Source organism: Saimiri boliviensis, chromosome 17 (assembly GCF_048565385.1).
Source record: "Saimiri boliviensis isolate mSaiBol1 chromosome 17, mSaiBol1.pri, whole genome shotgun sequence".
Classification (NCBI taxonomy): domain Eukaryota; kingdom Metazoa; phylum Chordata; class Mammalia; order Primates; family Cebidae; genus Saimiri; species Saimiri boliviensis.
In genome coordinates, this window is record NC_133465.1 from 57,200,565 (window position 1) to 57,226,128 (window position 25,564).

At 36.3% G+C, this 25,564-nt stretch overlaps 1 protein-coding gene across 4 annotated transcripts in view; it reads left to right on the forward strand.

Moving 5' to 3' along the window:
• CEP112 (centrosomal protein 112) overlaps window positions 1-25,564 on the forward strand; it is a 563,636-nt gene that overhangs the window by 224,363 nt on the left and 313,709 nt on the right. For all 4 annotated transcript variants that reach the window (XM_074388877.1, XM_003931804.4, XM_074388878.1 and 1 more), the window contains one exon: window positions 19,097-19,204. In XM_074388877.1, the coding sequence (XP_074244978.1) occupies window positions 19,097-19,204 (108 nt within the window). The remainder of the gene's footprint in view (window positions 1-19,096; window positions 19,205-25,564) is intronic.

Below are 25,564 nucleotides of genomic sequence, written 5' to 3' on the forward strand. Positions count from 1 at the left end.
GTGTTTAGATTTTGCCGTAGTCTATATTTGCAAGTCTTCATTTTCTGTTCTTGTTTTGAACTGCTTTTCTCTTCTTACAGAAATATTTTGTGTAAAAGCCAGCAGAGCTGTAGGGCATCTTTTTCCATTTGGAAACTGCTGCAGATTGCAGACAGTGGGATTTTGAATTAAAATATAAAAGCTTTTAGTTTGTTTTAGAAAGAGAATTGCTGTTTCAAAAATGAGGCCCATGAGACAAAATGTAACAGACTTAAACTTTAAAAAGATTGCTGCACACTGTTTCTTTCGTTTTGAAGAACATTTATTTCATTTAACATTGCTTAAAGAATAACCTACTTTATACTGAAACGGTGAAATTTATTATAAGTTTAGCTGTCAGCAACTAATTGTGTAAAATGTACATATTTTGATTGGGAAAATTGTTGTTAGAGTTATTTCTATGTGTATATATAATTATATTTTTCAAAGAAATAGTGTTCTATATTTCCCTATTCTCTGTGAAACAAATAAATGACTGAAAAAGACAGCTATGTTCTTTGAAGTATGAGCCGCAATTCTAAAATAAATCTTTTACATCTTGTATGCCAACTGTATGAATGTCAGCTAACTACTTCCTCCAGGGGCTTCCACTAGCCACTTGACTTTCCTCATTTATTTTTCTCCTCTTGAAAGTACATCCTTATTAAATGATATATGCTGCTAAATATCTGACTTTAAATTCTACCCCTTTTCTTTTTAACAGTCATTAGATGTATGATGCTAACTTTATACCTGGAAAACCCACTGGTTTGTAATGAAAACAAAGTTCTGAAAAGCATTGCTGTTGATGAGTAGGGTTTATCCTGGTTTCTAGCACAATTGAAACTGGCTGGCCAGTTCCTTACATTTTTAGAGATTTTAAGTTTTAGTGCATCATCCTATTATTTCCGTTGAAATAATGAAAAGAATTCTCAACTTACAAGGAAGCAAGAGTGCTATCTGGATATGTTTGTGTCATTATGTGTCATCAGATAAGAAATAGACTTAAAGAACAAAACCAATCTTCATACAGACCATTCATTATGACGTGGACCTTTGTCTTCTTGTCCTTTTAGGCTCATATTAGCTGACGTAATTTTAAATAAGCTTTTTAAGATGACTTTTATGATAATAAGAGACCCAATATAAATAGAAGTATTTTCTCTCAGTTAATTATTGATAATAGTGGAGAAATGTCTCTACTCTATTAAATAATTGTCTTTAAATAAGATTAGGTAGCAGAGATAAAATTTTAGAATACCTTTAAATGTTTACATAGATGCTATTGTGATAATTAATGAATTCTGAATGACAGCTTTCAAAGAACATGTATAAGTATTTGGCTTTGAAAAACAAAAAATAAACAAGACACTTAAAAGAAAACTTGTATCTTTAAGTGCTTAATTGGATAGTAAGTAAAGCTTTTTCCTGCTAATATTCATCAGTGACTAATCTCTTTTGCAGAAACAAAATAACTGAAATAATCATCTACTGAGAACATCAGGCTTGAAAACATGTCATTATTTCTCCACTTGGCTGATTTGTGAAAATAGTAACATCGTTATTTTTTAATACAGGGACTGTTTTACTGACTTACGGCCAGCCAAAGGATTCAGCTGACTGGATTTTTTCTTTCCTTTATTCATAAAAAATTTATGAATGCCTGCTCTATACTAGCCACTGTTGTAGATTCTTGGAATACACAGATTATTTATAGGCATGTCTGTGGCTTGTGTGGTAGACCAATGCATAGAGATGTGTGATTATAATAGATGACAGGACCAGTAGAGTTCATAGGTCATTAGGAGAATACAAAGGAGAGTCATCTAAGGTAGCCCAATGAGTTATGCATTTATTTGCATTGTGACATCTTTGTGTGACTATGAGTTTCTTAAAATGTTTACTTGTTAAAATATGAACTTAGGTCACTAAATATAGATAAATATACAAACAAATTTTGTATACAAATGTACAAATACATTTTAGAAATAAATTTTATTCCTACCTACCAGCACAAATACAAAATAAAACTTGAAGAAGATTCCATTTATAATAGTATCAGAAAGCATCACTCACCCAAGAACAATCTAACAAAAGATGCACAAGGTCTCTGTTCTGAAACTAGAAAATGTTATTGAGAGAAACTAAAGAAGACCTGAGTAAGTTGAGGTATGTCATGTGTATGAACTCGAAGTCTCCATGTTATAAAAATGGCAGTTCTCAAATCTATAGTCACCATAATTATAAAAATCAAAATCTTAAAAAAAATAAAAAATAAAAATCTAAACTGCCATTTTGGGGAACATTGGGGGACTCTCAAGCTGATTTCAAGATGTAGATGAAATGAAAAGTGAAGGCAGTCTTGAAGAAGAATACAATTGGAGAACTTATATGTACCTGGGTGCTCCTGTATTGGGTGTGTATATATTTAGGATCATTAGCTGTTCTTGTTGCATTGATCGTTTTACCATTATGTAATGCCCTTCTTTGTCTCTTTTGATCTTTGTAAGTCCACTTTATCAAAGACTAGGATTGCAACTCCTGCTTTTTTTTTTTGCTCTCCATTTGCTTGGTAGATCTTCTTCCATCCCTTTATTTTGAGCCTATGTGTGTCCTTGCATGTGAGATGGGTTTCCTGAATGCAGCACACTGATGGGTTTTGACTTTTTATCCAATTTGTCAGTCTGTCTTTTGATTGGGGCATTTAGCCCATTTACATTTAAGGTTAATATTGTTATGTGTGAATTTGATCTTGCTATTTTGATGCTAGCTGGTTGTTTTGCCTGTTAGTTGATGCAGTTTCTTCATTGTGTTGATGTTCTTTGCCATTTGGTATGTTTTTGGAGTGGCTGGTACTGGTTGTTCCTTTCTATGTTTAGTGCTTCTTTCAGGAACTCTTGTAAGGCAGGCCTGGTGGTGATGAAATCTCTTAGCAGTTGCTTGTTCATAAAGGATTTTATTTCTCCTTCGCTTATGAAGCTTGGTTCAGCTGGATATGAAATTCTAGGTTGAAAATTCTTTTCTTTAAGGATGTTGAGTATCGGCCCCCACGCTCTTCTGGCTTGTGGGCTTTCTGTGGAGAGATCTGCTGTGAGTCTGATGGGCTTCTCTTTGTGGGTAACCTGACCTTTCTCTCTGGCTGCCCTTAGCATTTTTTCCTTCATTTCAACCCTGGTGAATCTGATGATTATGTGTCTTGGGGTTGCTCTTCTTGAGGAATATCTTTGTGGTGTTCTCTGTATTTCCTGGACCTGAATGTTGGCCTGCCTTGCTAGGTTGGGGAAGTTCTCCTGGATAATATCCTGAAGAGTGTTTTCCAGCTTGGATTCATTGTCTCTGTCACATTCAGGTACACCTATCAAATGTAGATTAGGTCTTTCCACATAATCCCATATTTCTTGGAAGCTTTGTTCATTTCTTTTCACTCTTTTTTCTCGAATCTTGCCTTCTCATATTATTTCATTGAGTTTGTCTTCAGTTTCTGATAGCCTTTCTTCTGCTTGGTTGATTCAGCTATTGAAACTTGTGTATGCTTTGCAAAGTTCTTGTGTTGTGTGTTTCATCTCCATCATGCCATTTATATTCTACTCTAAGCTGTTTATTCTCGTTAACATTTCATCTAACCTTTTTTCAAGGTTCTTAGTTTCTTTTCATTGAGTTAGAACATGTTCTTTTAGCTCAGAGAAGTTTGTTATTACCCATCTTCTGAAGCTTGTTTCTGTCAATTTATCAGACTCATTCTCCATCCAGCCTTGTTCCCTTGCTGGTGAGGAGTTGTGATCCCTTGGAGGAGGAGAGGCATTCTGGTTTTGGGTGTTTTCATCCTTTTTGTGCTGGTTTCTTACCATCTTTGTGGATTTATCTCCGTGTGGTCTTTGTAGTTGTTGATTTTCAGATGGGGTCTCTGAGTACACATAGTTTTGGTTGACATTGAAGTTATTTCTTTCCTTTTTTTTTTTTTTAGTTTTCCTTCTAACAGTCAGGCCCCTCTGCTGTAGGACTGCTGGAAGTCCACTCCTACCCTTCTTGCCTGGTGACCAAAACAGTTGGTGTTTTATGAATCCATTTATGTTAGAAACAAAACCAAGGAAAATTTGTGAATGCAGGTTATTCTTGGATGGAGAGGCAGTGACTTCTGAGATAAAGTTTATTAACCTGAGTGCTAGTTATATGGACATGTTCAATTTGAGAAAATTCATCTCTGTTCACTTTTCTTTAGGTATATTATATGTCAGTAAAAGGTTTGTTAGAATGTTAATACTTGTCAAAAAGGAATTTATTATTTTAATATACAAGAAGGTGTTTTGGCCAGGCATAGGTGACTCACATCTATAATCCCAGAACGTTTGAGAGGGTGAGGTGAGACAATCACTTGAGCCCAGGAGTCAGTCTGGAAAACATAGGGAGACCCCCCTCATCTCTACAAATTAAAAAAGTTAGTAAGATGGCGTGGACATATGGTGCCAGTTACTCCAGGGGCTGAGGTAAGAGGATTACTTGAGCCCAGCAATTTGAGGTTATAGTGAGCTATGGTCCCACCACTGCACTCTAGCCTGAGCAACAGAGCAAGACCCTTTAAAAAAAAAAAGTTTTAATTTCTTTAACTGTGTTTCCAAAACGTTAGTGATATTCTGCAATAATTATGATGTTCATAAAAATAACTGTGGTAATAACCCATTTAACTTTATTCGTTTTCTTGTATTAATAAAGAAATATGATTCTAAAGATATATGAAAGCTGATAATCTGAAAGTAGTAGAATAATGGAATAAGGGGGCAGTGCTTTGAGTAGGGAGGAGTACATTAATTCATTAATGGATTTTTTAAAAAAATTAATTTGATTTTATTTTAATTCTGGGATACATGTGTAAGACATGTAGGTTTGCAACATAGGAAGCACGTGCTATGGTGGTTTGGTGCATCTTTAACCCATCACTTAGGTATAAAGCCCCACATGCATTAGCTATTTATCCTGATGCTCTCCCCTCCCTGTGTCCATGTGTTCTCTTTGTTCAGCTCCCATTTATAAATGAGAACAGGCAGTGCTTGTTTTTCTGTTCCTGTGTTAGTTTGCTGAGGATAATGGCTTACAACTCCATTCGTGTCCCCACAAAGGACATGATCTCATTCCTTTTCATGGCTGCATAGAACTTCACAATGCAATGGCAAGTTTCAATAACCAAGTAGACTGAGCAGAGAAAAGAATTTCAGAGCTTGAAGACTATCTTGCTGAAATAAGACAGGCAGAAAAGACTAAAGAGAATGAAAAGGAATGACCAACACTTCTGAGAACTATGTGATTATGTAAAAAGACCAAATCTATGACTGATTGGTGTACCTGAAAAAGATGGGGAGAAAGAAACCAAGTTGGAAAACATACTTCAGGATATCATCCAGGAGAACTTCGCCAACATAACAAGACAGGCCAGCATTCAAATTTGGGAAATTCAGAGAACCCTAGTAAGATACTCCATGAGAGGATCAACCACAAGACACATAATCTTCAGACTCTCCAAGGTAGAAATGAAGGGAAAAAATGTTAAGGGCAGCCAGAGAGAAAGGCCAGGTCACCTACAAAGGCAAGCCCATCAGATAAACAGTAGACCTCTCAGCAGAAACTCTACAAGCCAGAAGCCAACATTCAGTATTCTTAAAGAAAAGAATTTCCAACACAGAATTTCGTATCTGGCCAACTAAACTTCATAAGTGAAGAAGGAATATAATGCTTTTCAGACAAGCAAATAGATATGTTAGGCTTGTTATTTTTTTTGGGTAAACTGTTATGGTGTTAGTAATGTAGTGAAGTGTCTAGAAATATTTCTACATTTCCTGTCTCTCCTATTTCATACTTCACCCACACTAACATACATATAAGACATGGTCTTTCTTATATCAATTCATGATTGTCTTTCACAAATGAACTACAGGTATAATCAGTTAACATAGTCATTGATTTTCCTTGTTGAGAACATTAGTTCCCACTGGTTTTTTAGCCAGGCACAGAAATAAAGGTTTGTCTTTCTGCCATTTATATCTATCTGCCAGCCTTCCTATATATTCATATCTATGTATCTATCTAGCTACATGTGAAAATATTTAAAGGATTGTTTCTTATACTTTAAATATGTATTAAATACAACAAAATATATTTGGAATTGTGTATTTATATACAATTGCATAATTGTATAATATGAATTGTTTATGTCAAATTATTTGGAATATAATAACATAATAGTACTTTACTTGAGAAAGAGCAACGACTTATTATGACTTTATCTGATAGAGACTGCCAGATGCTCATCCAGTATATATTCCTACTTTCTTAGTAGTAGAACCTTGATTTTATTTAGGGCAACATGAGACACAGTTTTAAAACTCTTACCTTGCAGATCGAACTGGACATTTAATGCAGTTTAAGTGAGTTGAGATGCAAATAGAATAATAAATTTGCTATTGGCAGGAACTTGCAGGAAAGCCCCCTAAAAGGGGGTTCAACTCAGCTGATACCCTTTGCCCTTCAGTCTTTACTTTTCACCCTCTACCCTTCCTTTTCCAGATGTGTAAAGCTACAGAAACCATTTTGTAACCACTAGGAGAAGGTTGAATTGCAGTGACCTTTACCCTGCCATCTTTGAGCTGCCGATGTAGCAGACGACTTCTGAACTTTGTGTTACATGAGGAAAAAAAAAACAAGCACCTATAGAATTTAAACCAGTGGCACCCAACCTTTTTGGCACTAGGTACCAGTTTTGTGGAAGACAACTTTTCCACTGACCAGAAGGATGGTTTTGGGATGAAACTGTTCTACCTCAGATCATCAGGCATTAGATTCTCATAAAGAGTGCATGACCTAGATCCCAAGCATGCACAATTCACAACAGGGTTTGGGCTCCTATGAAAATCTAATGCCACCGCTGATCTGACAGGAGGCAAAGCTTAGGTGATAATGCTCACTCACCTTGCCACTCACTTCCTGCTGTATGCAGGGTTCCTAACAGGCCAAGGACCAGTACCAGTCCATAGCCCCAGGGACTGGGGACCCCGGTTAAAGCTATGTATACCTGGGCTTTCTCTTACATATACCAAAAACTAATTCTTAAGGCACAATATCAGGAAAATCTAGTACACTTCAGGCCGTGTGCGATGTCTCACGCCTGTTTGTAGTCTCAGCTACTCGGGAAGCTGAGTCAGGAGAATCACTTCAACCGGGAGGCAGAGGTTGCGTTGAGTCAAGGTCACACCACTGCACTCCAGCCTGGGCCACAGGGTGAGATCTCAAAAACAAAACAAACAAAACCCTATCACACTTAATTACCTTTTAACACTAAACAGCCACAGAAATGCACTCAAGCCTTTTTCTTTACCTTTTTTGGCCACTAGGTCTTAATCTTAGGTTCTCTTGAAGCCTGCGTTACACAATAAAAAGTTTCCTTTATTTATTTATTTTTACTGGAAGTTGAATGGAATATGGAATGAGGTATGATGAAGCAGAATGTTTTGCATCTATGGTAACCGAGAACCCTGTGTTTTTCTGTAAACTGTTTCATAAGACGATTTTTCAATTTTTGTTAAATTGTGAAAAGAAAATGGAATGGGGTCTGGCATTTTCGGTCAGTATACTCTGGAATAACATATATTTTGTTTTGTTATGAAATTGTTATTTACTTTAATTTTTAAAATTGTTTTGGTACAAAAGCCTTTTCATGTGTTATAAATGATTTAGATAGAAGTTAACCTATTTTCACCAACTTTGAGTACATACAATTCTTGTATTATAAGTATTTAAATGTTTAACATTTTAAATATTTTAACATTTATTATTTATCATTAATATTTTAACTAGCCCAAAGTAAAAGAACCAAAAACCAATTTTATATGCAGATATATCCTAAAAATACCAAATATATCACATCTCCCATCCTTGATTTACCTTCTTTTTAGTTCCCCTATGCTCACCATTCCAGTCATTCTTAAGATTTTTTAAATACCCCAAATAATTTTAATTTTAATTTTTTATATTTTTAATTGATAAATCATAATTGTATCTATGGGATACAATATGATTATATATACATATATATCAAAATACACACACACACACACACACACACACACACACAATGTAGATGATTAAAACAAGCCAATTAACATAGCCATAACCTCACTTACTTGTTTTTTGTGGTGAATATTTGAAATACACTCTCTTACCAATTTTGAAATATACACTGTTATTAACTATAGTCACTGTGCTCTGCAGTTGATCACTAAAACGTATTCTTCTTGTCTAAGTGAAACTTTGTAGCCTTTGAACAGTATTTCCCCAATTCCCTTTTCCTACCCTCGCCCAGCCTCCTGATCACCATTGTACTCCGTACTTTACTTTTTTTTTTTTTTTTTTTTTTGAGACGGAGTTTCGCTCTTGTTACCCAGGCTGGAGTGCAATGGCACAATCTTTGCTCACCGCAACCTCCGCCTCCTGGGTTCAGGCAATTTTCCTGCCTCAGCCTCCTGAGTAGCTGGGATTACAGGCACATGCCACCATGCCCAGCTAATTTTTTGCATTTTTAGTAGAGACGGGGTTTCACCATGTTGACCAGGATGGTCTCGATCTCTCTGGGATTACAGGCTTGAGCCACCGCGCCCGGCCTGTACTCCCTACTTTTGAGTTTGACTTTCTTAGATTCCACATTTAAGTGAGATCATGCCATTTTGTCTTTCTGTGCCTGGCTTATTTAACTTAACAGAATGTCCGCCAAGTTTATTCATGCTGTCACAAATGACAGAATTTCCTTCTTTTTAAAGACTGAATAGTATTCTGCGGTATATACGTATCACATTTTCTTTATCCCTTTATCCTTCAGTGGATATGTAGGTTGATTCCATATCTTGTCTATTGTGAATAATGCTGCAGTGAACCTAGGAGTGTATATATCTGTTTGAAATTTTGATTTCAATTCCTTTGATTTATACTGAGTCGTGGGACTGCTGGATCAAAAAATGGTAGCTCTATTTTTAGTTGTCTGAGGAAATTCCATACATTTTCTATAGTGATTGTACTAATTTACATCCCACCAACAGTGTACAAGGGTTCCCTTTTCTCTACATCCTCAGCAGCACTTATCTTTCATATTTTTGATAAAAACCATTCTAACAGGTGTGAAGTGATATCTCATTGCAGTTTGAACTGACATTTCCCTAATTAGTGATGTTGAGTATTTTTTTCCATCAACTTGTTGGCCATTTTTACATCTTATTTTGAGAAATAGCTGGTTAGGTCCTTTGCCTGTTTTTTAACCAATTTATTTTTCTTGCTATTGAGTTATTTGTGTTCTTTATATATTTTGTATATCAATCCCTTATCTCATGTATGGTTTGCACATTTTTTTTCATTCTGTAGATTGTTTATTTACTTTGTTGATTGTTTAGTTTGCTGTGCAGAAACTTTTTAGTTTGTTGTAATCCCATTAGTCAGTGTTTGCCTTTGTTGCCTGTGCTTTTATTGTCATATCCAAGAAATCTTTGCTAAGACTGATGTCAGGAAGCTTTCTCCCTTTATTTTTTGCTAGTTTTACAGCTTCAACTATTATGTTTAAGTCTTTAATCCATTTTGAGTATATTTTTTGTATATGGTGTGAGATAAAAACCCAATTTCATTTTTTCTGTGTGTGGATAACCAGTTTTCTCAATATTGTTTGTTGAAGAGACCGTCCTTTCTCCTACTGTGTGTTTTGGCAACTTTGTTGAAATCAGTTGTCTGTAAATGCATGAGTTTATTTCTGAATTCTATTCTGTTTCTCTGGGTAATGTATCAGCTCTTGTGCCAGTACCATGCTGTTTCAATTAGTGTCATTTTCTAGTATATTTTGATGTCAGGTAGTGTGATGCTTCCAGCTTTGTTGTTGTTTTTATTTATTTATTCTCAATATTGCTTTGGCTATTTGGAGTCTTCTGTGGTTCCATACAAATTTTAGGATTGTTTTTTCTATTTCTGTGAGAAATCACGTTGGCATTTTGATAGGAATTGCTTGATGCTGTAGATTGCTTTGGGTAGTATGGGCATTTTAACACTATTAATTCTTCTGATATGAGAACACAGGATATCTATCTATTCGTGTTTCCCTTAATTTCTTTCATTGATGTTTTATAGCTTTCAGTGTATACCTCTTTTGTCTCCTTGGATAAATGTATACTAATTATTTTATTTTTATTGCTATTATAAACGAGATTCTTAAAAATTTATTTTTGGGTCTGGAAGTGGTGGCTCATGCCTGTAATCCCAGCACTTTGGGAGGCCAGGGCAGGTGAGTCACCTGAGGTCAAGAGTTCGAGACCAGCCTGATCAACATGGTGAAACCCTGTCTCTACTAAAAATACAAAAATTAGCTGTGCGTGGTGGCAGACGCCTGTAATCCCAGCTACTTGGGAAGCTGAGGCAGGAGAATTACTTGAACCTGGAGGTAGAGGCTACAGTGAGCTGAGATTATGCCATTACACTCCAGCCTGGGCAACAGAGCAAGACTCCATCGCAAAAAAAAAAAATTCTTTTTGAATAGTTTGTTACTACTGTATAGAAACACAGGTGATTTTTGAATGTTGATTTTATTCAACTCTATTGAATTCATTTATCAGTTCAGTTTTTTGGTGGAATCTTTAGTTTTCTGTATATAGATTACATCATCAGCATACAGAGACAATTGTACTTTTTCCTTACCTATTAGGATGCTTCCCCCCCTCCCCATTATCTTGCCAAATTACTCTGGCTAGGACTTCCAGTACTATGTTGAAAATAAGTGTTGAGAATGGACATCCTTGTCTAGTTTCAGATCTTAGAAGAAAAGCTCTCAGTTTTTCACCGTTAACTAGGAGTTTACCTGTGGGCTTGTCATACATGGTCTTTAATATGTTATGGTATATTTTTTCCTATACTTAATTTGTTAAGAGTTTTATTATGAAATGATGTTGAATTTGGCAAATTATTTTTCTGCATCTATCGAGATAATCGTGTGATTTTTATTCTTCATTTTATTAATATGTTGTATCACATTTATTGATTTGCATATGTTGAAACACGCTTGCCTCCCAGGGATAAATTCCACTCAGTCATGGTTTGCTGATAATCTTAATGCATTGTTGAATTCAGGGGATTTTTTGCTAGTATTTTATTGAGGATTTTTGCATCTATGTTCATTAGAGATATTGGCCTGTAATGTTCTTTTCATATGTCCTTTTGTGTTTTTGGTATCAGGGTAACATTGACCTCATGATATGAGTTTTGAAGTATTCCCTCCATTTCAGCTTTTTTGGGAAGGCTTGAGCAGGTTTGGTATTAGTTCTTATGTTTGGTAGAATTCAGCAGTAAAGTCATCACATCCTCAGCTTCTCTTTTATGAGAATTTTCTTGTTAGTGATTCGGTCTCCTTAGTCATTGCTGGTCTGTTCAGATTTTCTGTTTCTTCATGACTCAGTCATGGTAGGTTCTATATGTGTAGGAATTAATCTGTATTCTAGGCTATATAATTTTTGGGTGTTTAATGGTTCATAATACACTCTTGTCTTTGTATTCCTACATTATTGGTTTTAAAGTCTGCCCTTTCATTTCTGATATTATTTATTTGAGTATTCTCATTTTTTTAGTCCAGTTAATGTTTTGTAAATTTTATCTTTTTGAAAAACCAACTCTAGTTTCATTGATCTTTTTTATTGTTTTTCTAGTCTCTATTTCTTTTTTTTTTTTTCCCCTCTGATCTTTATGACTTCCTTCCTTCTCCTAACTTTAGGCTTAGTTTATTTTTCCTTTTTTTTTTTTTTTTTTTTTTTTTTAGTTCTGAGGTATAACTTTAGGTCATTTGTTAAAGGTTTGCATTTATTTTTTAAAAAATGATAAAGGTAAAGTTTTTTTTGCCTTTAATTTCCCTTGTAGAACTGCTTTTGCTATATCTCATAAGTTTTCGTATCCTGTGTCCCATTTTTGTTTGCCTCAAGTTTAAAAAATTTTGTGGACTTATTGGTTGTTCAGGAATATGTTGTTTATTTTTCACATATTTGTGAATTTTCCAAGGTTTCTCCTGTTACTGATTTTTAACTTCATGCCATTGTGATTGATTGTTAAGACTTGTATTGTAGCCCAACATATTATCTATTCTGCAGAATATTCCATGTGTACTTGAGATGTAGGTGTATTCTGTTGCTGTTGGATGGAATGCAGAGCCTATGTCTCTTAGGTACATTTTGCCCTTAAAGTGTAGTTTAAATCTAGTGTTTCCTTACTGATGTTTTATGTGGATGATCTGTCTACTGCTGAGAGTGTGGTATTGAAATTCTCTACTGTTATTGAATTACAGTTTATCTCTTCCTTCATATCTGTGAATATTTGCTTTATATATTTAGGTGCTGTTATGTTGGGTGCATATATATTTGTAATTGTTTTACCCTCTTGATGAATCGAACTCTTTATCACTATATGATGCCTTTCTGTTTCTTATTTTACAGTGTTGACTTAAATTCTATGATGTGGTATAGTTCTGTGTCCCCACCCAAATCTCACCTCAAATTGTAATTCTCATAATCTCCGCATGTGAAGGGTGGGACCAGGTAGAGGTAATTGGATCATGGGGATGGTTTCTCCCATTCTGTTTTCTTGCTAGTGGGTGAGTCTCATGAGATCTGATGGTTTTATAAGTATTTGGCATTTTCCTTGCTTGCACTCACTTCCTCCTGCTGCCCTGTGAAGAATGTGCCTTGTTTCCCTTTTTCTTTCTATCATAATTGTAAGTTTCCTGAGGCCTCCTCAGCCATGTTAAACCTCTTTCCTTTATAAATTACCCTGGTCTCGGGTATTTCTTCATAGCAGTGTGAGGACAGACTAATACACTCTATTTTATCCAGTTTAAATATATCCACTCTTGCTCTCTCTTCATTTCTATTTGCATGAAATATCTTTTCTATCCCTCCACTTTTAGTATATTTGTGTCCATAAATATGACATGAGTCTCTTGTAGGAAATGTACAGCTGAGTTTTGTTTTTTTATACAGTTACTTTATGTCTTTTGATTGGAGAATTTAGTTCATTTATATTCAAAGTAATTATTGGTAGGTAAGGACTCAGTACTGCCATTTTGTAATCCATTTTTTAGTTGTTTTATAGATTTTTTTTTCTTCCTCATTTACTATCTTCCTTTGCAATTTGATGATATTCTGTAGTGATATGCTTTGAATCCTTTTTATGTTTTGTGCAACTACTATAGATTTTTACTTTGTGGTTACCATAAGGCTTACATAGAAATTCTACTTGTAACAGTTTACTTAAAGATAATAATAACTTCATTGTGTATAAAAACTCTACACTTCTTCCTTAATTTTATGTTTTTGATTTCACAATTTACATCTTTTTATAATTTGCATCCTTTAACAATTTTTTTTTTTGAGACTGAGTCTTCATCTGTCACTTGGGCTGTAGTGCAGTGCTGTAATCTGAGCTCACCGCAACCTCTGCCTCCCAGGCTAAAGTGATGCTCATGCCTCAGCCTGCCAAGTAGCTGGGACTATAGGCATGTACAACTGTGCCCAGGCAATTTTTGTATTTTTAATAGAAATGAGGTTTCACTATGTTGCCCAGGCACTAGTCTTGAACTCCTGAGCTCAAGCAATCTGCCCTCCTTAGCCTCCCAAAGTACTGGGATTACAGACATAAGCCTCTGAACTTGGCCTCCCTTAACAATTTATTGTAGTTATAGTTGCTTTTAATAGTTTTGTCTTTTAATAGTTTTGTCTCAGATGTTCAAGAGATAAAATTGCTTTACACAGCATATTTACAGCACTAAATCATTATGAATAAGACTGTGTATTACTTATATCGTTGTTTTTTACTTCCATGTTTTATGTTATTAACATATGAAAGTGACTGTTTCTCAGCTTAAATAACTCCTTTTTGTAATTCCCATAAGGCAAGTCTCATGGTGATGACCTCCCGTATTTTGTGGGGAATATGGAGGTAGGGGAAGATTTTATTTCTCTGTTATTTCTGAAGAATAACTTTGTCAGGTAGAATATTCCTGATTGGCAGCTTTTTTCCTTCAGTACTTTGAATATACAAGAACCAACTAATACATTCATGATCTTCTTAGAAGGTTTATTGTGAATTCTTTGTCAGTCATTTTATAGACCTTCATATTTTTAGGGTTCCTTGCAGGAGCTGTATTAGTTTCTTTTCGTGTTGTCATATTTCCTTGATATTTTGTAATCTTTGTGTCCTTGCGTTGGTCTGTGCATTTGATGAATTGGCCACCTCTTTTGGCCTTTGCAGATGTCCTTTGGTGGGGATGGACACTTTCAATATTTAGTGTAGCCTAGGATTCTGGATGGACTAGCTGATAGTGACCATGAGCAAGCACATCTTGCTTTTGGGTTCTTTAGTTAGGATAGGCTGCTGCCTGTTCAAAGAAGTCAGATGTGGCTCCTTGTTGTGCTTCAAAGTTCAGTGAGACCATTGGCTAGGCTGCACAGTCAAACACAGCTGCTGGCTGGGCTCTGTGATAACCTCTGATTAGGCAAGGTTGCAGGCTGGATTCTGAGGGCCAGACTTCAATGCTGGCAAGGTCTCTGGGGTTGCTTCTTAGCCAGCCACTCAGATGGGCAAAGCCAGATGAGATGCCCACAGTTATGTGTAGTTTTAGGCTTGCCTCCCTGCCTGTGCCTCAGACTGGGCTCCAATGCTGGACAGGAGAAATCACTGCTAAGATTGGATTGGACCACATGCTCTGCTCTGCAGATATGCTGGGATTTGGGTCTGGCTCTCAGCCTGGGGAAGTATGCCAAGCTTTGAGGCTGGGTGGCAAGTCTGGTTAGGGACTCGAGCTTGGCAAATCTGTTAGCCATGCTTCCTGCTCAGTGATACTATTTGTTGGTCTCTCTGGTTGGGTGTCTCCACTGACCCCCATTTTCCCTTCTTTGTTTTTAGCTGATCTCTCAGACATCCCCAAACTACGGCGCGCGGGCCTCATGCGGTCCCCTGAGGCCATTTATCCGGCCCCCCACCGCACTTCAGGAAGAGGCACCTCTTTCATTGGTGGTCAGAGGAGCACAGTACGTGGCAGCCCTCCAACAGTCTGAGGGACAGTGAACTGGCCCCCTGTGTAAAAAGTTTGGGGACGCCTGTCTCAGATGTTCTAGACCTGCTGATACTCTTAATGTTCCTTTTAAGGTGATGCAGAAGTGGGCCTCCTGCCAAGCATCTTGGAATGCTGGGAAAGCTGGATATACAGCCCTAGTTCTCTTTCCAACTGTAGAAACCATGGCCCCAGGGGAATCCACTCTGTGTGGTACTTGCTGGTTTGTGGGAGGGACAGTACAGTCAACGTGAAACCATTTCTATTATTTTTCTAATGTGACTTTTGTCAGTTCCGTGATCCAAAAGCATTTCTCAGCCTCATTCCCAAGTTCTGAAATATTCACAAAGGTATTCCTGTCTGTGAATGGTTGCTAGTTGGACTTCTGTGAAATAGACTGGAGCCGAGGAACTTTTATTCCACCACCTTGCTGTCCCTCCTCATCATCCTTAAGAATTCAGTTTATCTGTATTTTGCATACCATCGCAGCTAGTAATATACATAAGAAAGGCTTGTTTGTCATAGTTGTTTTATTTGTGGGCTTATGATCTGGGTTACTAAACAAAGCTTACACATTTGAAATACTTCCATTTTATAGAGAAATACACAATGTATTAGGAGAATAAAGATGTTAAGTCCTAGAGCATAGAGAGGAGGAGGACATTTATTCAGTTAGTGGGATTAAAGAACACCTTAGAGAGGAAGGGAAACTTGAGTCAACCTTGAAAAGACTGACTGGAAGGAAAAAAAAAATGAAAGGGCCTGCCAGATAGTGTGATGGGCAAAATGCCTTAGAGTCAAGAACAGCCATGGCTTGGTTGGAAAATGTCAAGGATTTTGAAGCCTGGATTGCTGAAGACCAATTAAGAAGCCTTCCACTTGAGGTCCAATGTGAAAAGCACTGAAGGAGAGAGACAGCCTCGAAACCAAAGTCTTGAGTTAGAAACAAAAAAATACAAAATTTGCTTGACTGTGCTTCCTTTAATAATTCCTTTTTTCTTGACCACAATACTGATTACTTGTGACTCAATAATGTTAGAACTGTAACTGAATTTTACGCTGATGACAATATATTTGGGATTGCAGTACTTGGGATTTACAAAGAAATACTTAGGTGCTAAATATCATGCCATAATCTAGAGGGCATTCAAACTCAGTGTTAAGAACCAGAAACTGGAAAGTGGTGTTAGACACAGCGGTGGGTGGTAATACGCATTTTGTTCTCATGCAGTGAAACTGGTTGTCTTTCACTGAGTATCTTTGTTTCTAGAACCTTAAAGTCTAATCATGTCTGAATAAATGGATTGAAATTTTTTTTTTCAAGTATATTGTGAAAAACTGTGAAAGAAGCATTTTTCATAGTTCATTTCCTCCAAGATTCATGTCTTAACTAATCTTAGTGCTTACCAAAAGGTAACCTGAAAGAAGGCATTGTGTATGAGTTGAACAAAGTAGAAGTAGTTCCACATACCAGTGAAGCAGAATAATAAGTAATATAAAGTAGCCAGTGATAGAATGGTTGCCACGTTAACTGATAATTACCTCAGAAAAAAATATTTTCTTAAATTATATCCAAATGTGCAGGGGTTTGAAGACAAATAAAATACTGCACTGCTTTCAATAAAAGACACCATTTTCATGTTGTTGACATGGAGAGCTTTTTCATGACTGTAAGAACATCTCTTTCTTATTGCATGTAAAAGAGCATCTGATCATAACATGAACAAAGTGATAGAGTAAGTTAGATCCAACATGCTTTGACTTATTTTTTGCATGTTTTAAAGCATTTGGAACTAAATGTTGAAAATTGTAAAATCTGTAAGTCTTGAATCAAGTTGGGTACACTGTACAATTTTTTTTTTCATTTAATTAGTGCTTACTGATTCCCTGTATGTGCCAGGCACTGTGATAAATGGTTGATACTATTTCACTGATGAATCACTGATGAACATGGGGTGATGTTACGCTGCGGGAGACAGACATTACAAACAGCCCTAATGAAGATGTAGATTACATAGTGAATCTGCACGTGATATATCCTGTGGAACAAAAGGGTAGCAAAGCAAGGAAATGAGGGACTAGGTGGACGTAGGGGCTGGGGAACTGCAATGTAAAATTCAAAATTGGTCTGGGAGGTCTTAGTACAAAGGTAATGCTAAACAAAGCCTCAAGACTTTGAGAAAGGAGCTGTGTGAGTATCAGGCAGAACCTCCTGACCCCAAGCTGAGAGCACTTCTGACATATTATAGGTCTGGGCAGCAGGTAGGTGGTCTGTGGAGCTGGTGGTGGGATAGAGCAGTAGAGACGAGCTCCAAGAGATCACCGGGATTAGATTATGTGAGGCTTCATGGGTGTGGTGGAGTCTTTGGCTTTTCCTTTTTCTGTCTTTTTTTTATAAATAACAGCTTTGTTGAGATAAAATTCACATACCAACAAGTCACTCATATGTGTACAATTCAGTGGTTTTTAAAAATGTGTTCAGGATGTTATACAACCATCATGACATTCAATTTTAGAAAATGTTCATCTTTCCCAAGAGAAACACCATACCTTTTAGCAGTCACCCTCTCAGATCCCCATCTCACCCTAGGCAACCACTAATCTGTTTTCTGTTGCTATGGATTTGCCTATTTTGGAAATGTAATATAAATGGAATCCTACAGTATGTGGTCTGTTGTGACACTTAGCTTAATGCTGTCAAGGCTCATCTGTGTTATAACATGTATTAGTTTTTTTAATTTTATTTTTAATTTACTATTTTTTGAAACACGATCTCACTTTTTTTTCCCAGGCTGGAATGCAGTGGTGCCATCGTGGCTCACTGCAGCTGCAACCCCTGGGGCTTAAGCAATCCTGCTGCCTTAGCCTCTCGATTAGCTGGGACTATAGGCCCATGCCACCATGCCTGGCTAATTTTCTTCTTTTTTGTAGAGACACAATCTCACATGTTACCTACACTGATCTCAGACTCCTGGGCTGAAGCAATCCTCCTGTCTCAGCCTCCTGGGCTCAAGCAATCCTCCTGCCTCAGCCTCCCAAAGTACATGTATTAATACTTCTTTCCTTTTTATTGTTGAATAATATTCTACTGTATAAATATACCACATTCTGTTTATTCATTTATCAATTGATGGATATTCAGGTTGTTTTCTCTTTTTGGATATTGTGAATAATGCTACTATGAACATTTGTAGACAAAATTTTCTGTGGAAATATATTCTCATCTCTTACCTAGAAGTGTAACTACTGGAACACATGGTAACTCTCTGCTTAGCCTTTTGAGGAATTGTTAGACAGACTGTCTTCCAGCATGTCTAGGCCATTTTGTATTCCCACCAGCAGTGTTGAAGGTTCTGATTTGTCTACATCTTTACCAATATGTGTTACTATTTGTCTTTTTTTTTTTTTTATTATTGCCATCCTTTGGGGCATCAAGTGATATGTCATTTTTGTTTTAATTTGTAGTTGCTTAAAGATAGTGATGTTGAGCATCTTTTCATATGCTTTTTGACCTTTTCTGTATCTTTTTAGAGAAATATCTATTTAGGCTCTTTGTCCATTTTAAAATTGAGTTTAATTATCCATTTTTTATTGGGCTATGCAAGTTCTTTATATATTCAAAATATAAGTCTCTTATCAGAGATATGATCTAGAAATATTTTATCTCATTCACTACATACAAAGGGCTTCATTAAATTTTGTTAAATAAATATTAGAATGTCCTAAATTACATTTTCACTACATTATTGTTGCAATATTAGAATTTAGTCAACTATATACCAATTTTAATTTCCCTCCTTCAATAATTAAAATATATGGAAATAAATTGATAAATGTCTATTTTAATACCTTTAAATTCATCATTATTATTGGTGAAGTGTTTAAAATCTGTCATTTAAACAAATGGACAAATTACAAAAACATGGAACACAATTTTTTGTTTAAAAATTAATATTTGATTTTTAAATTGTATAGATGGAAAAAGTGGAAGCAGATCTAACTAGATCCAAATCTCTTCGTGAGAAACAATCAAAGGAGTTTTTATGGCAACTAGAGGACATCAGACAGCGATACGAACAACAGGTAGGTCTTTCATTTTGATGTTGCCATTAAATTTTTAAAATACGTCTATAACTTCTCTTTTTAAAAGCTCTATCACAAAAATATTTGCATAATAAAAATATTACTAAGAGCTGCTATTACCAATATATTTAAATATTTGTTTCAATAAAATCTATAAACAGAATTTTAATACTCCACTGAAGTTTATTCTGTCAGTTTGTTTTATCTGAATGTTTGATTGAAACATTGATAGTAATTGTGTTAGGTCGTTCTTGCATTGCTCTAAAGATAAACCTGAGACTGGTAATTTATAAGAAAAGGAATAATTGTTTAACTGGCTTACAGTTCTGCAGGTCGTACAGAAAGCATAGTGGCATCTGTTTCTGGGGAGGCTCAGGAAGCTCCCAATTGTGGCAGAAGGAAGTGGAAGCAGGCACCTTACATGGCAAAAGCAGGAGCCAGTGAGAGAGAGAGAGAGAGAGAGAGAGAGAGAGAGAGAGAAGCGAGGAGGTGGTGTATACTTGTAAATGACCAGATCGCTCCTGAACTGATCCAGACACCTCCCACCAGGCCCCACCTCTAACACTGAGGATTACAATTCAACATGAGATTTCGGTGGGGACCACTATCCTAACAATATTAGTAATTCTTGAGTTCTTCTATCCTGTCAGAGAACTAGTTAAACATCCATTTATTTGAGAAATAGGGTTGACTACTTACTATGTGCCAAGTGCTGACCCTGATACAAGGGAGACTATGCCTCCTCTCTCATGGAGCTTGCATTTTGGTAAGCAATCAGTCTATACATTTAAAAATGAAATAATTTTGAAGAATGAGTTATTATTATTATTATTTATTATGATTGAGACGGAGTCTCACTCCTCACACAGGCTGGAGTGTGGTGGTGCCATCTTGGCTCACTGCAACCTTCATCTCCCTGGTTCGGGTGATTATCCTGCCAAGGCTTCCTGAGTACCTGGGTTTACAGGTGCATATCACCATGCCCTGCTAATTTTTGTAGTTTTAGTAGAGATGGGGTTTCACCATGTTGGCCAGGCTGGTCTTAAACTCCTGATTTTAGGTGGTCTGCCCACCTCGGTCTCCCAAAATGCTGGGATTATAGGTATGAGCCACCATGCCCAGCCTGAAGAGTGACTTATGATGAAGAAAAGATGGTACCTTTATAGCCTTTGCCAGGTAGAAGGTGGGAAGGAGATTACCAGCCTTGAATAATTGATCAGGGAAACTCTGACATTTGTGCTAAGTCCTAAAAACTAGGAAGGAGCCAGCCATGAGCTCTGGAGGAATAGTATTCTAGTCTGAGGGAATAGCAGGTTCAGAGACCCTGAGAAAAGAGCATGCTGGAAGTGTTCAAGGAAGGCAAATGATGATGAAGACCCCATTAGCCAGAATATACGGAGAAAGGTTCCTGCTGTGGGAGATAAAGGGGAAGAGGGAGGCTAGGACCAGGATGTGTAAGGAGTTGAGATTTTATCCTCAGTGCTCTGCCTCTTACTTAGTAATACAAAGTTTTATTTTTGTCTTTTAAAAATATATTCCTGTTGATTCCCAGAATACTTAAGATGACTATTAAGTTTTAGCTTAGTTTTGCTTTGGTAATCATGATCCTAAACCTCAATGGCTTAGAACAAAAAAGGCTTATTTCACACTTATGTCACGAGGCCTTTGAGGATTGACTGCAGCTCTGACCCGTGTCATGTCATCTTGAGTCCAGTTTTTAGAATGAACTATCTGGAACATTGCTATGGGAAATGGAAAAGGAAATATTTTGAGCATTTGCTGGCTTCTAAAATATACTCAGAAGTAAGTTTACTCACATTTCATTGGCCAAAGCAAACATGCCCTCCCTGGTGTAATTCTTTGCCTGGAAGGGGCATCACAGAGAAGACCATCAAATGGGGTTAGTGTAAAACAATTTACCATGCTGACTGCGATTGCAAACTTAGAAAATGTGAAAATGTAGAAAATCCTGGCACTGGATTTTAGAGGTACAGTTTTATCAAGCAGCACAGGTGTTATGACACTGGACCAGTAAAAGAAATGGAGTCTGTTGAAACCCCGTCTCTACTAAAAAATATAAAAATTAGCTGGGCGTGGTGGCACACACCTGTAGTCCCAGCTACTCTGGAGGCTGAGGCAGGAGAATTGCTTGAACTCAGGAGGAGGAGGTTGCAGTGAGCTGAGATTGCACCACTGCACTCCAGCCTGGTGCCTGGCGACACAACGAGACTCTGTCTCAAAAAAAAAAAAAAGAGAGAGAGAAAAAAAGAAATGGAGTCTTAGAAGATAAAATATTCATCATTGAACAATATGTACATAGATACAATAATTAGATAACGTTTATTGTTTTCAACTTTAAAAACTAGCTTAGGATTATAGAACAGGGCCTGTATGTTACCAACTGTATTAGTTCGTTCTCACGCTGCTGATAAAGACATACTTGAGATTAGGTAATGTATAAAGGAAAGAGGTTTGATGGACTCACAGTTCCACATTGTGAGGCTGAGGAGACCTCACAATCATGGCAGAAGGCAAAGGAGAAGCAAAGGCACCTCTTACATGGTAGCAGGCAAGAGAGCTTGTGCAAGGAAACTCCCATTTGTAAAACCACTGGATCTCATGAGACTTACTTGCTACTAGGAGAACAGTGTGGGGAAATCTGCCCCATGAGTTAATTATCTCCACCTGGTCCCACCCTTGACACATGGAAATTATTACAGTTCGAGATAAGATTTACGTGGGGGTCACAGCCAAACCATATTACCAGCCTTCCTATTGTAACAGTAAAGGTCGAGGAGGTATAGGCATGGAAGTGGAAGAAATGGATGGGAGGTGCTGGGAGGGGAAGGATGAGAGCACTGAGGTGTTATCATGAAGTGTGGATTTAAGCAGCTGCCCATGTAACGAAACAAAACATGGAGACTAGTATATTTCTCATTACAGGGTTGACTGCTGGAGGAACTGAAAAGAGTGGAGTAACTATTAATATGGTGACAGGAAGTGTAAATGAACTAAATCCCTATTTGTCCTAGTAGACGGCCTATAAGGAATGTCTAGCTTTGGTAAATTAAGAAAGACCTATATAGCATACTTTATAGAGGTAGGGAAGTGATCACCAGAGAAAGAAGCACAGAAATGTTTAAAAAGAGTTGCTCCCAGTACAGGAGTGGGATGGGGCAAGGACCTGTTACTTTTTATTAGAAGATGATCTTTACCATTTTATTTTTAAAAATCATATGTGCATATATATACAGACACATGCACATATGAATATGTATACTGCATATATACATATTCATATATAGAATACATACGTTCTATTTCCAAAAAAAATCTAATTCATACAGACTTCAATCCCAAAATTTTATTTCTTGGAACCTATCCTATAGAAATACTTACACATGTGCAAACAGATGCATGTTCACACATTTGGGGAGGATTATTTGTAATATTGAAAAAAGTTGTAAATAAAATGAATGATTAAATAAATTATGTATGCTAAATACATATTGTGGGATACTATATACTTATTAAAAAGAGTGACATAAATCTGCAGGTGCCAACATATGCAGATTTCTAAGAGATATTGGTGAGGGGAATAAAGCACTCTGTAGAACACTTTGTATATTATGATCCCATTGATGTAAAATTAAAACATACATGTCTTAAAGTTAGATATGTAGATTCAGTGAAGAAATTCTGTAAGATTATACATGACTATGGAATTGGCCTGGAATTATGGGTTAGGGTTATGATGAATTGAGACTTCCATTGTAAGCTCTAAATAAACCTTGTTACTTCAGATTTCATAATGAGCATATGTTATGCATTACTTGGATAAGTAAAACATTAAAATTATGAATGCTAAGAAACAATAAAATGGAATAAATATTTTGGAGCATTTATATTATATTCTTTTTTTTTTTCCTTAGAGACAGGGTCTTGCCCTGTCTCTCAGACAGGAGTGCAGTGGCATGATCATGGCTCACTGCAGCCGTGAAATCCTGGGCTCAAACAATCCTCCTTCCTTAGCCTCCCAAAGTGCTGGGATTACAGGCATGAGCCACTGTGCCTGGTGTATATTATAGTCTATAGCATTTTAAGTGGTTAATACATTTGGATTAATGAAATAAAAAATAAATTCAAACAATTTATATGCAATGTAAAAATAATCAATAAATGAAAAGCCTATAAGAGAAGAAAAGATAGAAGATAGAGCTAACAGATTATTTTCAGCAGTGCCAAAGTATGGATAACTTTAGACATTCTAATTGCAAAAGCCAGCGCAATAGAGTTATTCTAACAGATTTTTAAAAATGGTTTGATATAAAAATGAAGTAGTTAATTTCCGATTAATATGTGATGGCAACTGAAAGTCATTCTGACACATGCCAACTTAAAATACGAATTTTCCTGAAATACACTTTTATCTAAAGAGCCATGGAGGAGGTTTTCCACAACTTTATTAATGGGAGGAGGTTGCTTGGAAACTGGTTTTAGAAACTAGATTTAGAAAAATAGATGAAGAACTGGAGGTTGGGGTTGGGAAATAAGGGGTAGTAAGAGGGAAACAGAGATAATAATTTATCAAATGTAAATACATATATTAAGGAAGGTCAAGGAATGTTACCTTTTTTTTTTCTTTTCTTTTTTTTTCCAAGAAGGAATCTCACTCTGATGCCCAGGCTGGAGTGCAGTGGCATGATCGCAGCGTACTGCAACCTTTGCCTCCCAGGTTCAAGAGATTCTCCTGCCTCAGCCTCCCGAGTAGCTGGGACTACGGGTGCGTGCCACCATACCCAGCTAATTTTTGGTATTTTTAGTAGAGACAGGGTTTCACTGTGTTAGCCAGGATGGTCTCCGTCTCCTGACCTCGTGATCTGCCCGCCTCGGCCTCCTAAAGTGCTGGGATTACAGGCGTGAGCCACCGCATCCAGCCTGGAATGTTACTTTTTATTATGCTATAGTTACAAAGTATATTTGGGGTAATTTTGGATTAAAAATAATACTAGAAGCACTAAGAAAAATGTCAGTTCCTCTAAGTAAACCAATGAAGGAACAGGGGAGAAAGGAAAACCAAATTTAAAGCTCTTTATGCAACACAAATGCTAAGCAGAAGTTATTATACTACAGGGTGAGTATAAGAGTTCTCTGTGGGACTTTTAAAATTATATTCTCATTTTGATGATAATTGCATGGCTGACAAATTTATAATCTCATGTGGCCAAATGATTTCAGCACCTGATTTACATTTATTTTGTAATTGTTTTGGCACCCCACTGACTTTTGAAAGTTGGACACAATAAGAAAAAAACACCAAGGAAAATTGAAATGTATTTGACTAAATAAAAATTATTTTAAGTTAAAAAAGGAATTGAAGAAATAATTGAAGCAGCTATCTTAGGCAAAGAGTTAACTGTCCTTATAAAATTGATAAATGTATAATATATAAAAATAATTAGCAGATAAATATAGTAATTAGCACAAATCATAAGGAAATCATTAATGTCCCAATAAGTGACATGGCAAAGGAAATAAAGAGATAAGAAATGAATTAAGTGAATAGCCATGTAGAAACATCTTTAGTCTTGGTGTTAATAAAAATGCAAATTAGAATTAACCATGATGTGCCATCTGAAGTTGGTAACAGTTTAGTGAAATTGGTACTTTTATACATGCTCGTGGCATTATAGGCTTTTTGGAAAGGATTTTGACAATTTCTGCCAAGATTTATGAAAAACACACCCTCTGACCCAATTATCCTTAATCTCAAAAATCAGACAGAAATATTAAAAAATAGATTTTTTTAATATGATAGAATCATGGGGAATTCCTTTTTCTATACCCCCTCTTACCCACATTGTAACAATTTCACTTTTTTCATGCAAAATATATATACATATAAATTTGTCTGGAAGCATGTTAAACTTCAGAGGTTTTTCTCAGAATGATAGATTTAAAAATCTTTCAAATTTTTCTCTTTGTATTGTCTTGATCAAAAATAATACACAGTAAGGGGTACTGATACATTTTTTAAAGAATCGATACTATTAATGGAAGCCAGACACTATTCCATCAATTTTCCTTGTTTTTTTTTTTTTTTCATGAAAAAGAGATGATAGAAAGGTATTATATAACAGGAATGTAAAAAACACACATAAGAATATCTTAGGGGTGCAGATTTAACCTGTTTTTATTCTTTCTATTTCTAGAGGTCTACGCATTAGAATCAATGCTGAGATGAAGATCCCAGGCAATAGCTCACTAAGGAAGGATGAAGGCAGGAAGATGAGCTAGTACATTTTAGGAGAATATTTGTTGATGGGATAATATACAAACTTTTGTAGTTAGCACTTTTTT